An 11,581-nucleotide genomic window follows, 5' to 3' on the forward strand; every position below is an offset into this window, starting at 1 on the left:
CTTAGCTATTGAGCAGCTGAGATTCAAACCCAAGCCCTTTGGCTGCCCTGCTCTCTACAGCCTCATAAAATGACAACAGCTCAGGTACCAGACAAAACAAATCACTGTTTACCGGCACAGCAGGGGGTATGACATCAAAAGGAATAAGGGGGAAGTCAGGTCTATAGAAATGAAGGTAATCAAGAAAAGCTTCAGGAAGGAGAAGGAATCTGAGTTAGAAATTAAAGGATGGCATCTCAGATGTACTATAACCACAGGAAGGTATTTGAGGGACAGGAATTAACTGACTTAGTGTCCCATCTTTAGACAGTTACAGTATTGTCCCTATTTCACAGATCTGAAACCTAGAGATTTTTTTAAATGAAAAAATATTCCTCTTCCCCCAATTTTTCTGACCTTAATTTTCTAAATATATTAGAAGAGGGTTTTATTTTGTTGTTTAATGAGAAAAGGAGAAAACTCTCCCCCAATTATTTCAAGTCTCTACATTTCTGTTGAGACTCAGAAAAGTTAACTTGTTCAGGGCCTGGGAACTAATTGGCAGCAAAGGAGAAACTAGAACCAGGTGACCTTGCTGTGCTCTAGAGTAGCACTTTCCACTATTCAGTTTGGAGGGGGGAGGGGACAGGGAGCAGTAAAGAGGAAAAACATGCCAAGCCATGAACACAGCAGGAGCAAAACCATGGAGACAGGAATGGGCTTACTTACCGCACAGCTAGAGCCCATTGCTGGAGAGTGCTGGGAATTCACACGGGATCCCTACAGCAAAGTCTCAGTAGGACGGATTACAGCCCTAGATGGGGGCCCTTGGACCTGATTCCTGGACCATGATGTGGCACATGCTGAGTATCTGGGGCTGGCAAGTCCATCAAAGCAGAGGGAGGGCGCAGGAGTCAGAGTGCCCGGCCCAGAGGCCAACCAAGCATCTCCTCTAAGAGTCCATGCAGGTCTGGACTGGACCAGGGTGGAGCCAGAAATGCCCAAATCTGAACAATTTCAAGTGACTCAGTGAGGTAGAAAGGAAACATTCAATGAATGAGTCTCCCCAGAAAAGGGCTGATGAACTGAAATTTAACTAGGAATTCCATCCTGATCCAACATTTGTTGTTGAAATTCTTACTGAGGTAATGTTAGACAGAAAATCCCAAATATATCGCTTGACAAAGTAAAGCAGCAATACAAAAGAATTTCCTGTGATTAAACTATACCATGCTGTGACCTCACATTTGCCATGAACTCATTATCCACAGAAATCAGACAACAGAACTACAGAAGCTGAACAGCAGATCTTCCTCTGTCGCTGGTCTCTTTGTTCCTTTGTTTTCATGACAATCTGTGTTCCTCTTTCAAATTCAGAGTCTGTGAGCTATTGGTAGGTATTACCCCACTACTATGAGACCCCAGAAAATTAGGTGGGGAGAATAAACACAGGATGACACTGATAATCTGAGCACAACTGCTGAGGGTTTTGCAACCTAAATATAATTAATAGCTGATGACTTAAAACTATTGCCAGCTGACAGAGGAAGGTAGATCATGGACCTCTCACCTGGGCTTTCTTTCTATGCTTACTACTTTTCTCCAGGAGGTTATTAAAGGTCACTGGTATGCTTCCAATTTCAGAAAAATTGTTATAAACTCATCTCTCCCTAATCATCATCAGACTTTTCTCCCTTAAAGTGTTATTAACTAAAATTTGCCTAACTCAAATTGGTACTGTCTCACGTACTTAGTCTAACATGTATTTCCAATAATCAATTTCATAGAGACAAACCACTGACTGTATTTTATATGAGAGGATAAGCTGAAAGTAGGCATCCAAAACATCTAAGGAAAATTTTAAAGTTCTGCTCTATAAAACATTTATGCTTTAAGACTGTCAACATATATTTGTTCTCTCACGTCAAGAGTAATTTAGAAAGCAGTATGCATACACCTGAATTACCAACCTGACAAATAATTCCGAAGCCAGTTGAAAGAAAGCTCGTGATAGGTTTAAAAAAAAAAAAAAGTAGCCATACAAAAGTATACAAAACAGCAACAATAATGTACTTGAAACTGTCAGAACTCGGAAGAATGGATGGAAATACACACACACAATTCTGAACAAGTGGCATTTTTTATTATATAACTATTACTAAAGTAGATGCTTGTCTTGTTAAGGGAACTAAGAGGCTAAGGAGTGATATAAAAAATAAACTTTCAAACCTCCCTCCCCCAAGAACTTTCTGGACTAGGAATAGAATACTTCCTCAAGAATAGAATAGAATACTTCCTCTTTAAAATATAAATGCTTAAATTAAAAAACAAATTTTTAAGGCTTCCAGACTATCACAATGTGAACAATTTAAAGCAGGTATAGCTATCTCTGCAGCATTTGGTGGTACCTGTCTTACGCATGCACATTTTCCCTATGTGGCTAGCCTCCAATCTATTTCAAATAAGAAACCATCAGCAATCATACATGGGACACTCAGCTCCATGGACGCATCCCCAGCAACTGACCAAGTAGCCATCACCAGTACTAACCAAGGAGAGGACCAATATGAGAATAAAGGCAGTCCCTGCATCCCTACCTACCTTTCCCCATCACAAATAGTAGCAACAATACACGGTAAAAGTTATTGCAATCATAGGCATTCATCCCTCATCATAAAAGAAACTTTCTGCTGTGTTCCAGTAAAATCTGAATAGCAACCTATAAGTTTAAAAATTCTTCTAGTCCAGGGCAGAAAAAAGAAAGAAAAATGAAAGCCTCATTTACTAGTTTGTTTTAGTGTTTTAAACAAACATAGCAAGTAACTTCTGTGTTTTGACTCATATATTTAAAATCATATGTAGAATAGTTTATGATATCAGAACAAATTTTTAAACTTAAAGAATTGAGTCCAATAAGTACTCAACATGTATTTATTGAGGAAAAGAGGAAAGAGAAAAAACCATTTAATTCAAATAAAGAAATATCAATATTCCCTTCAGATTTTGAAATTAATCAATTTCATAAGCCCTAAGTGAAGCTGGCATAAGTGGAAAAAGTAGAGAAGTCTTCTAAACATATTATTTGGGATTTTACAACATGAGTAAAACTGATGATTTAAAAATGGGAAAAAAAATAGAAAACAATTTAGTCTTCAATCTTCAAAAGTCTCAAAATCAAAGACACTGTTAATATTTTCAGTCGAATATAACCAAAACAATTTATCAAAAGAAACGAACTTCACCATGCCCAGGGAATGTGCATCTATTGAGATAACAACCTAACTTGTTTTTAAAGATCTTCTGTTTACCAACCGTTTTACACAAAATGTATGCCCCTTCCTCAGAAGAAATCAGTTCTTTCCAGATCCTTGGGGGTTGGTATAAGGGTGGTACTTATTTCAAAGTTTTAATCTTTCCAAATACTGAAAATCCTCCCCAAATGTCAACAAGTCTCAATGTGCAAAAACATTGGGACTGTTGTTCCCCACTCCACCCACCCACCCCACCCCCCTGCCACCTTAGTTTAAGCCAAATCATTTCTTTACAAATAACTGGAGAAGTTCCTCTTGATAATCGGATGCCAAACACCATTTTCAAGGAGAAGTCAGAGTGCTTCATTCATAATTCAACTTGTCTTTAAAGTGTTCAGAATTTTCCTTTGGAACATCTCAGACAGAGAAATCAAGAAACTATATCCCAAGCACGTGTGCAACTATTATATATTTAGTACAATTGAGAGGCATGCATCTCTTGGACTCAGATAGCACCTGTCATAAGTTGGCTAAGAACAGCAGTTCAAAGCAAGTTGGCCTGTGGGCACAAATACCTCTTCTATGAACTAGGGTTGATTTTTAAGTGAGTTTTGAAAACAAATCGAAAAAAATCACAACCCAGAGAGAAACATGGCTTGGACATTTTACAATTAAAAAACATTTCAAGATTTAATTGCCTCCTCAATCTCTTTCTTAGCCCCTCACACTTTTAAAAGCAGTCAAGTATTTTAAATTAAATAAGGCCTTACAATTATGAAAGTTCTCTAAAGATTTCCAGAAAGCTAACTAAGCAATGTGTAAATCCAAAAAATGTAAACCAAGTAAGTCCCATCTTCCTTACAACTCAAAACGTGCTGTGAAACATTCATGTACACACCTGTAACTCCTACTAAAGTTCTGGCAAATGGTAACTACGACACTGTCCATTTTTAATCACAATTGTCATAACCAATGTTATAAACAAGGCAGTGCAGCTGATCGAGATGGGTGACTGTCTCATGGATGCCACAGCCTGCCAGCAACAATGCAATAGGAGGGAAGGTATTAATAAGGCAAGCGGTGCTGCACAGGCCTTCAGAATATCAACAACAGTGATTTGCTTCCTGTCTTAAGTCTACAGAAATGTTTTTAAAGGGCCTTTAAAATGTTATTTGAGAACTGTGTACCCTGTGCTGAGTCTGAAAAAGATCTGAATTTTCCAGAAACTTTGTTTCATGCACGATTATACAAAAATGCCCCAAGGACAAAAGTGAAGTTCTCTTTCTGTGCAGGCTCGGGCATCACTTAACAAAGGATCCAGCTTCCATACAGCAGGTGCTCAATAAGTGCTGGCTGGATTCAGTTGCTTCTTACAGCTCATTCTTACAAAACAAATGAAACCAGATTTAAAAGGAAGCTACTGTCCCTGGAGGGCTCTCCTTGGCAAAACTCTAAGGCAACAAGTGAAAACGATACAGTTGATATTCATTACTGCCCTGATCTTGCAACAATAAGAAGAACAGGAAACATTTTTATTAGTAAACTGAGCCTCAGATGAAGACCAAAAACAAATATAAACAACAATTGAATTTACGGTCTTTTCCTATTAAAAGGCCAAGGTAAATCTGGATAAAGACAGAACAGTTTGAAAACAAAAATGCCTTTGCTATGTTTTTTAATCTTTTGTTCAATAAGAAATTTTAATTAAAAAATAATCACTGTATACCTGAAAAAGCTGCTGTATCCTACAAAGATTCTCTTTCCTGCTCAGATTCTGGAGCTATTTAAGAAATAAAACAAGCAACAAAGAAGAAAAAGAAAGCCCACTGCATTAAAATGAACAGTTCTTCCTCAGTTTTTACTACCAGGTTGGTTAATATGGGATATCAAAAAAAGACAGTGGAAATTCTTTATCATCTTAAACATTACATTTTTCTTGTTCGAAAACATATGTAAGAAAACTGGAATAGAAAATGCCATCCAGACTCGGCTCCTAAACTCTCATCTTGGAAAGACCAACATCGTTTCAGATTCAGTTAAGGATTTTACTGTCACAAATTGGACCTTCACTACTAGCACTTGCGTTTTTTTAACCCAACCCCTTAATCCTTAATGTGAGCTATGTCTAACCAAGATTCTTTTTTCCTGTCTGTCTTTTTCTCCTATGGCACTGAATCTCTGCTGTTAGAGCTTCAGCGATCAGTTTGTAGTTCATGGATCTGAAAAACTCCATAAATTAAAAAAAGAGAGACATCAACCTGCTGGACAAATTTACTTAATAATTTTAATCTAGATTCTATGTTCAGAGTAACACAACGCATTCTTTTCAACCTTAGCATATTTCTTTAAAAAAAATCCCATATTACATTTGGGATATAATTCACATAGCATAAAAATCACTCATTTAAAGTGTACAATTCAATGGTTTTTAGTATTTTCAGAAGGTTGTGCAACCATCGCCACAAACTAATTTTAGAATATTTTCATCACCCCAAAAAGAAACCCTGCATCCATTAGCAGCCACTCCCCACCCCCTCCTCCCCCAGCCCTATGCAACCACTAATCTACTTTCTGTCTCCATGGATTTGTTAATTCTGGACTTCATATAAATGGAATCATATAATACGTGGTCTTTTGTGACTGACTTCTTTCACTTAGCATGTTTTTAATGTTCTTCCAGTCAACCTTAGCATATTTCTTAACGTTGGACTTTTCTAATCCTTCTGACAAATCAAATATATACCCTTTTAAACTTCCAACCCACGCCCCACCCCTCCGCAAAAGTACCGTTTACTTGCTATTTCCCTCTAGAGAGGCTAAACTATAATTTGCTATTTAGGTTCTTTCCAAACTTCTTATTCTGGATTCTTCTCCTGGTAATAAAACAGCAACTTCTTTTAACACCAACCTTTCACATACCTACATTTCCCTGACAATAAGATATGACTGTGCCTAGGGCAGAAAGATGACACATCTTTTTAATGAGATGGCCACACTACATTTAAAGTGCACATTGACTTTTTTAATATAAAAAAGCATCATATTATTTGGCTATCACTCCTAACTCCCAAACCTCCCTTCTTCAGATGCACTGTTCACAGTACATTGATAAAAAATTCTGTATGACTTCATCTGCTTCGAAACTTCTTGATTTTCTAAGTTAAAGATTTAAAAAATCATCCCTACTGCTATCACACTCTGAGAGAAAACACTAATCCCTAAACAGGCCAACACAATATTAATCAACAGCACCCCAGTCTTTATTATATTACACTAGACAGCCAAAAGAATGTTGGTCTCTGATAGGACTCAGTGGTTTATTTCTATCAGAAGTAAGCATTCCAGCACCTTTTGGACTAAGGACTGAACACACGCTGACACTGAGCATATCATTTACTCCTGAAAACTTCCAAGCTGTAGGTAGGGAGGGGCAGGTAGTGAGTTTGAACTTCAACAAACCATAATGAGGATTGGGGTGCTTTCTGGCCATCCATCAAGTTTTCAGAAACCAACCATTTTCAAGGGACCCTTGAGCAAAGCTTTGGCATCTAGAACTATAAAAGTATGTTAAAATGCCCCTACCCCTCCTGTTTTCTCAGGGAAAAAAACCACCTTTCGCCAAGATATTTTTCACGAAGAACTCCAAACATGATATCCTATTTTTTTACATTTTTTTTTGATATCCTATTTTAAAATGCCGGAGTCCTGCATGGGAGAAGCAAGGCCATTCCTGCTGTTGTGAACTTCAGAACTTACTAACATTAAACAATAAAACTAGAAACACGACACAGTTCAACCACATGCTGTAGTAAAATGGATTAACTCTCCTGTGTCTCCTAAGCTATATTTAGCTTTTAAAGGCTAGAAACCCTCCTCTGTCCCCCCAAACACCATCTGCGAGCCTTAGAAGGGAGCCGAAAGCCCTTCGCCCAATCCAGCCAGAGGAAAGTTTAGAAAACAAAGAACAGGAGAGTTCAGACTTGTAGAAGGTCCGGACTCAATCAGAGTCTTACTCCATGAAGTAAACACGCTAATTCTATAAAAATCTGCTCTTACTCCATCATGGACTCATTTCTTACAAAACTTTTAAGAAGGGTTTGTTTACAGGAACAGCCTTTCCGAACTGCCCCTATGATGGGGACAGACAGCCCCCGCTGCCTCCCGATTCCCCCCCTCACTCTTCGAGGCTCCGTCGTGATTTTTCAAAGTTAATTGGCACCACCTGCATACCCTCGGCAAGCATTACTCACCAACACGCCCTCGTCGTTCCTAGCCCCAGTTCTGTGGCTGCATTTAAACTTTAATCGTGTTCAAGTTACCCTGCCATCGCGAATGTATCAGTAAGCCTCACTTTAATGTTTTGAGAAGAACAGGACTCTCTCCTTTCCTCCCTCCACACACCGCGGGGCCCTAAATTCTCACTCACTCCCTCCCCGCACTTCCCTACCCCTACCCGACACTACCAAAACAAAAGCTATCAGATTGCAGGCGACAGCGTGTGGAGCGATATTGCTTATTAACTATGTACAAAGGAAGTGCGGGGCAGCGGGGGAGGGAATGCAACAAAACTCTGGCCACGAAACCCAGCCCAAGGTTGCGCGCTAGCAAAACAAAACACCCTCCTCCGCACCCCCGCCGCCGCAGATCCTGGCGCCCCTTAAACGACGACGCACGACACCTCTCGCCAGGGCCCGGCGTCTCGGTGTCCCGGAGCGGCCGTGTGGCTGCAGCTACAGCCCCGCGTTGCGAGCACGTGTATGGAAATGCAAGTCGGCTCCGACCACACACCCACTCCCGCACACTAGGATGCTGCCCTACCACCCCTAGCCCTGCCAGGAGGAGGAGAGCGTCCACCCGCCGGTAGAAACTGGGAGAAGCTCCCAGCACCCTCTGAACTGGGGGTCCGGACGCGCTCCCCGGAACAGCCCAACTGACGCAGGGCCCCCGACCTCGCACTTTTCCAGGGGCTTCGTGGAGGCGTGGGGGGCCTAGGCGGGAACGCTCCCCGCACCCCCAAGCAGCACTGAGCAGCCCCGGGAAGCCGGGGACTAGCGACCCACCGCGGGTCCGGCGAAAGCAACATGAAAGGCCAGGAACCCAAAGAGCCCAAGGAACAAAGCGCGTTGGGCCACAGAAGGCCGCGCTGGAATGTTTGGAAACCCATCCTGGGGCTGCGAAGCCTCTCCGCCAGGCACCTCCTCCAGGGCACCTTGCACCCCCAAAGGCCAGCAGGCTGCCCGCTCCCGCCACCGGTCACCGAGTTTGCCCCAGCCGCGAGGTGGCCGCGCGAGCTGTCACCGCCGCCTGCGCGGTGCGCGGCACCGCGCACCGGGAGGGGCGCGTGGTGCGGGAAGCCGGGCGCGAACTTCCCTGCTGGAGCCCGCGGGCCGCCCGGGAGTGAGCGCTGCGGAGACAGCCGACCCCCGGGGCAGGGCTCTAGGGACAGCGAAAGAGAAAGCCACCGAGGCCCTTCCCACGTGGGGATGAGCTGAGCTGGGGCCCGCGGGTCTCCAAACTAACGAGCCTGGGCCCCGGGGCCCCTCCGGCCTTCCGGCCGAGCCCCTCGGCGCCCCGCCCCGCGGCTCCCGAGATCGGGAGCCCAACAGCTGCGACGGTGGCAACTCGTGTTTCGCAAACAGGGCGCAGCCCCTCAGAGGAAAAGTTCCCGCAGTGGCCGCGGGCGGCGGGCACATACTCACTTTCTCCACTCGTCGGCCAGAGCGAGAGCGCGGCGGAGAAAAATAGGAGCCCCCACAGCGAGGTCGGGGACCCTCCTCCGGAGCCAGACTTCATTCCTTTTATTTGGGACGAAATTCCCCTTTCTCAAAAAAAAAGGGGGGTGGGAAGGAAAAGAAAAAGTCTCAAACTCAGTCTTCGCCCCCCCCCCAAAAAACAAGGGCGAAGGCAACAATATTCCAAAGGCGGCGCCGGCCGGGGGTCCGCGGGGCTGCGCGGACGGGGCGGGCGGCGGCGCTGGGCGGCCCCTCAGCGCCGGCAGCCGCGGCCGAGGACTCGGCGGAGTCGGGAACCCGATGCGCGCCGGGGCGGGCTGTCGGCGTCGTCGGCCTCCATTTTCAAACCCAAAGAGACAGGAGGGAGGAAAAACTGCAAAGAAAGGGGGCAAAGCCCAAATCCGTCTCGGCGAGGAAGGACAAAACCGGCCCCAGACAGAGGAGGAGGCTGTCCGACGCCCGAGCCTCCGCGGCGGGAGGGCGCGACGCAGTTCGCAAGATTGCCCCGAAGTCCGGGTCGCGGGCGAGGCCGACCGGGGGCAGAAATACGGAGTAAAAATGAATGAGCGGCTCCCCCTCCTCCTCCTCCTCCGGGCTCCGCTCGCCGCCGCCTCCTCCCTCAGCTCCGCCGCCGCCGCCGCGAGCTCCTTCCCAAATCCAGGACACACACAAAGCGGCGGGCCGACCGCGCCGCGCTCAGCACTCCCGCCGCGCCGCCCGGGCTCCGCGCCGCCGCCGCCGCCCGGCCCGCGCCGGCCCCCGCCCGCCGCCGCTGCCGCCGCCGCCGCCGCCGCCGCCGCCGCCGGCTCCGCGCGGGGGCCCCGGCTCGCTGAAGGTCAAAGCCGAGGCGCGCGGCGCGCCGTGGAGCTCCCCTCGCGCGGGAGGGGCGTGGAGGGCCCGGGGAGCGGGGCCGAGGGTCTGCAACCTCCAGGCACGGGCGCGCCGGGGGCAGGCTCGCTGGCGGCGTCCCTCTCGCTCGCTCGCCTCTCGAGTTCGCCTGGTGCGCTCGCTCCTCCTCGGGTTTTTTTCCTTTTTTTTTTTTTTTTCCGCTCAGCAGAGTTAATGCTGGTAAACAAGAGCCTCAGCCTCGCCGCGCCGCTGCCGCCGCCGCTGCCACACACTGGGGGCTCGCGCGCGCGCTCTCGGGGCCGCGCACACTCGCCCGCGCGCACACCCGCCCGCGCGCACACTGGAGCGGCCACAGCCGCAGCCGCGGCGCGCGGAGGGCCCGGCCCAGGCCGGCGCGCGCCAAGAGCCGGAGCCTGGGATCTCAGGGCAGTGCGGAGCGGAGCCCGAGCGTGGGATGCGAAGCTGCGAAGCACCGCCCCCGCCCCCTGCCCGCGCGGGCACACGCGCGCGCGCCCACACGCTCTCGCCCCCACCCGCACTGCGCCGGCCACCCTGCACGCGCCCTCCCCTCCCGCAAGACTCCAAAAACAATGCCCCAGGCGCCTGTCCGGGCACAGCGGAGGAGCTAGCAGGGGAGGGGAGGAGGGGCGGGGGTGGGGGGTGGGGGCGGGCGGGGAGTGCGGGGCCCGAGAGGTTCATTGAAAACAACAACAGCAAGGCTGGAAAACGCGTTTCCCCAGTTCTTGAAAAGCTTCATTGTTTCTTGCAGCTGTTGCAAAAGAAATAAATAAGTGCGTGCATGCGGCATTTTTTCGCAGCCTGCTGGAAAGCTCGAACGTGGCGGGAGGGGCATACCTGGGAGAAAGGCGACCCCCAGGCTACTAAGTGGGCACATTCGCGCAAGGTTGGGGCAGCCACGGCGTCGCCATCGGGGAGCCCACAGTTCCAGGGCTCGCGGGCAGCTAGGGCGAAGGGCGCGGCTCCCGTGGCTCGGCCCCGGGAGCAATGGGAGACGGCCCGCTGGGGCCCGGAGCCGGGGAAGGGGAGCCCAGACAGGCTGCCCCGCGTGCCCAGCGCGCGTCCCCGCGGCGGCCGCCAGGGGGCGCGGCAGGAGCCGGGGAGGGCTGGCCCGTGGAGTGTCGCCTCCCTCCCTCCGGGAGAGGAAATATGGGGGCCCGGACTGGGGGCCGGCCGGGTTGGGTAGCGCTGGCCCGGCCTCCGAGACCCGCGGCGGGTCCAGAGAGATCCTCGCGGATTCGCGCTTCTCCTGGCTCCACCACGTGGACAGCTGAGGGGAGCGGCCAGGGCGCGTGCACGGTGCGGGGCTCCGGGGGCCCCGAGGCTAGGGGGCGTGTCCGAGGGGTTCCCCGAGGAAGGGGTGGGGGGACCGGGGCCGAGACGGGGCTCCCGGTTGGGTTCGCGACAGGCGAACACGCCTCACACAAGCACAATGAGTGGTCACTGCGGAAACCCACTGGCACCTGCCTCGGGTCCTCCCGGGCACGTCTCTCTTGCCTCCTTCGCTCTGTAAGTGACTAGAAACTTCCAGTCCAGTCTCCTCTGTGGTTTTCTTGAATGTGCCCAAGGAGAGGTTTCCCCAAAGAGAGACTTGCCCTAGGACTGACATCTAATGAATAACGCTGCGGAGACCAGGTCCTCAAAGCGGGAAACAGCCCCGTAATGGCTAGAGAGAGGAGTTTGAAATACGTGGACTTTTAAAAATAGTGATTGGACCACGTGTCGCCTTTAATGTGGTCCGGTTTCATGACT

The 11,581-nt window shown here is 48.6% G+C and overlaps 1 protein-coding gene across 5 annotated transcripts in view; it reads right to left on the reverse strand.

Annotated features, from left to right (window-relative positions):
- IGF1R (insulin like growth factor 1 receptor) overlaps window positions 1-9,046 on the reverse strand; it is a 306,920-nt gene extending 297,874 nt beyond the window's left edge. For 3 of the 5 annotated variants that reach the window (XR_007475598.1, XM_033431453.2, XM_033431452.2), the window contains exon 1: window positions 8,930-9,023. Coding sequence is in view for 4 of the 5 variants with exons in the window: in XM_033431453.2 (XP_033287344.1) it covers window positions 8,930-9,023 (94 nt within the window). In the remaining variant the exon portion in view is untranslated. Of the gene's footprint in view, window positions 1-8,929 lie in introns of all 5 variants that reach the window. The other 2 variants (XM_004271659.4, XM_033431454.2) reach the window with 1 other exon arrangement.
- Window positions 9,047-11,581: the final 2,535 nt, after the last annotated feature.

The sequence above is a fragment of the Orcinus orca genome, chromosome 2 (assembly GCF_937001465.1).
Source record: "Orcinus orca chromosome 2, mOrcOrc1.1, whole genome shotgun sequence".
Classification (NCBI taxonomy): Eukaryota; Metazoa; Chordata; class Mammalia; order Artiodactyla; family Delphinidae; genus Orcinus; species Orcinus orca.